Here is a 2,672-nt window from a genome sequence, read left to right as displayed (position 1 = left end):
GCAGCCAGGGAAGTCCCTGGGCTTGGCCGCGCTGGCTGGGGAGAGGGACTGCGCTTAAAGGCGCCGCCTCCTGCAGTCTTCCAGGTCGTAGACTCCATGGACTGAAACTGTCCAGTAGAGGGGACTCACCCGGAGGCCTCACCTGGTAATTGTTTTTAGTTTTTATTAATCTACTGTCAGCTCTTAGGAGTGCATCACTGACCAGGAAGAGCTTTGAAAGCTGGCTGGCTCCAGCTGACATACCTGCATCCTCTTTTTTCTGCGGGCACCCAGAGCAGTTTCTACGCCTGTGTCTGCCTCTGATGCCCCTCCCCAGCCAGCTTTGGGCTACAGTTTCCACTCTGTTAAGGGGAGGGGGGGGAGCCAAGCCAATTAACTACCTGAAAGATGCTTGATGAAACCTGTTCTTTCGTCTCCCACCCCTGTACTTCCGTTCGCTTCATCCTGAGAAGGAAGGAGATGGGGCCCACGGCTCTGACCACGACTTGTTCCTCACAGGCCTGCCATGCTTGGGCGGAGGGGTTGACTACGGTGACCGCCAACTTCTTTCTGTTTCATCTTCCCCAGGCTCTCAGCGCCTTTCCCTCCACAGCGCCTTTCATGACCTGTAACTTCTCTGTTTCTTTAGTTATTTGTTGAGTGTCTTCCCACCAGAGAGAACCTTCTTAAGGTTAGGGAGCTAGCTTAATTCACCGTGAACCCTTAGTTCCTGGCTCACTGCAGCTAACAGTAACTGTTGGTTGGATAAGTGAATAAAGGCAAGCACCTACTGCACTCCCCCTTCCCTCGCCTGCAGCTTGGCTGTCCTGCAGACATCTCAAATTCAGTGTCCTTGAATCTGAACTTATTCTATCTAAATCTGGGTTTCTTACCTCCAGATACCCACAAATCCTCCCTTTTCTGCACTTGTTTCCTTCTGCCATTTTTTTTTTTTACATCTACAGCACCTAGTCTTCCTAGGTGGTCTCCCATCCAAGTACTAACCAGGCGCGACTCTGCTTAGCTTCTGCAATCAGATGAGATCCGGTGTGTTCAGGGTAGCGCGGCTGTAGACCCTTCTGCCAGTTACTTCATGCCCTTCTTCTTCCTAAATCTCTCTCAGATTATTAACTTCTCTCTGTCACCCACTCCTGCCTTTGTCCAGGCTACCATGATCTCTGCGATGACTGCCACTGCCTCCCGGCTTCCTGCATCATTTCCAAACAGTTCCCCAAATACAGGACCCCTTTGCACATGGCGTTCCTTCTGCATGGAACACCTCGACGCTTCTCCACTCGTGCTCTGTGAGACGGCACCGCAATTTCTCAGAGAAGCCTGTCCTGACTTCCAAACAGCAGGGTCACCCAGGGCTTTGGAGTCAAACCTGGATCCAAATCCCAGCTGCCAGTGTGGCCAAGTCGTGGCTGGCTGAGTCTTATTCCTGTAGACTGGGAGGGGGCAGCAGCTCTCCGGGAGTCTGGTGCCCCAGCTTCTCTCACCTCAGCTTGTTTCTGCTCCCTGGACAACAGGAACACCTGGAAACTGGGGCAGCAGAGGCTCCGGGCCCTTAAGGCATAAGGTCCAATTCTGCCTGCCTCTAGCTCATGTTCCAGAAAGACAGGTCTTCGCTCATGCTGATCTCGCCCCGCTTCTCCCCTGCCGCTACCCAGACACCATTTTCCATGAAGCCTTTCCACTCACTCACTCTCTCACTCCAGGCTGCGGCTGCCGCCAAAACCCAGATTCTGGTCCTTCGTGGACTCGGGGATATGGACATGTTTGTAAACCGAAGACAGAGGCCATTCACTTAGACGCTGCTGAGGTGTCTTCAGCACCAGGCACCACAGACCTCCCGGCAGAGAAGGACTAGCAGGCAGACTGAACACGGACACAGATAACGCCCATGTAAAGTAGAGCAGGTTGCCATTGGTTAGACTGTCACCACTTTCTCACGTGTCCCTCTGGAGAGAGTCTATGTATATGCAAACATACTGTGACACATAAGATAATGGTCTCTACCTTCCAAACCTCGCTTGCTGACTTCGCAACGTGTCTTGGTGGCTATTACGTATCTGTACACAAAGACCAGCCTCATGCTTTGTAGTAGTTAAATTATATTTCCTTATATCCACATATCATTATTTATTTAACCGCTCCTGCTTAAGTCACCAGGGGGTTGGGTCGTTTCCAGTTTGCCGAGACATCGCGTCCACACGGCGTTTGTCCCCATGCAAGGGTCACTACAGGATCACGTCCTAGAATTGGAATTGCTGTGTCAGCTACTCTTGTAGTGTTTTTTTTTTTTTCTTTTATTATTTTAGTTTTTGGTAAGTTTCAATCGAAGCATAGCATAAATACAGGAAAGTGCACAACTCAGCGAATTTTCACAAGGCAAACACACTGGGGTCACCAGCACCCAGATCAAGAAACAGAATGTTAGTAGTATCCGGAAGCCCCGTCCCTGCTGCCCGTCCGGGATGACCCTCATCATGGCTTCTGACACCAAGCATCACTTTTGCCTGCGTTGAACCTGTACAAAGAGCATTACATAGGAAGTTGTTCTCTTTTGAGTCCTCCGCGTCGTTGCATCTAGTTGGGGTTCCTTTGTTCTCGTTGCTGTGGAACACAGTGGACCGGCCGATCAGAGCATTACATAGGAAGTTGTTCTCTTTTGAGTCCGCCGCGTCGTTCAT

At 50.9% G+C, this 2,672-nt stretch overlaps 1 protein-coding gene and 1 pseudogene across 1 annotated transcript in view; both read right to left on the bottom strand.

Annotated features, from left to right (window-relative positions):
- The window catches only part of KLF11 (Kruppel like factor 11), a 10,500-nt gene extending 7,828 nt beyond the window's left edge, over positions 1-2,672 (bottom strand). Inside the window, exons 1-3 of the mRNA XM_006910413.3 lie at positions 2,528-2,672; positions 1,693-1,828; positions 1,479-1,521 (exon numbers count right to left, since the gene is read on the bottom strand). Of these exons, the coding sequence (XP_006910475.1) occupies positions 1,479-1,521; positions 1,693-1,828; positions 2,528-2,672 (324 nt within the window). The remainder of the gene's footprint in view (positions 1-1,478; positions 1,522-1,692; positions 1,829-2,527) is intronic.
- On the bottom strand, positions 936-1,054 carry LOC112478618 (annotated as a pseudogene).

This window comes from Pteropus alecto, unplaced genomic scaffold (genome assembly GCF_000325575.1).
Source record: "Pteropus alecto unplaced genomic scaffold, ASM32557v1 scaffold61, whole genome shotgun sequence".
NCBI lineage: Eukaryota > Metazoa > Chordata > Mammalia > Chiroptera > Pteropodidae > Pteropus > Pteropus alecto.
The sequence above is the reverse complement of the archived record's forward strand: the minus strand, read 5'-3'. Positions and strand labels throughout refer to the sequence as shown.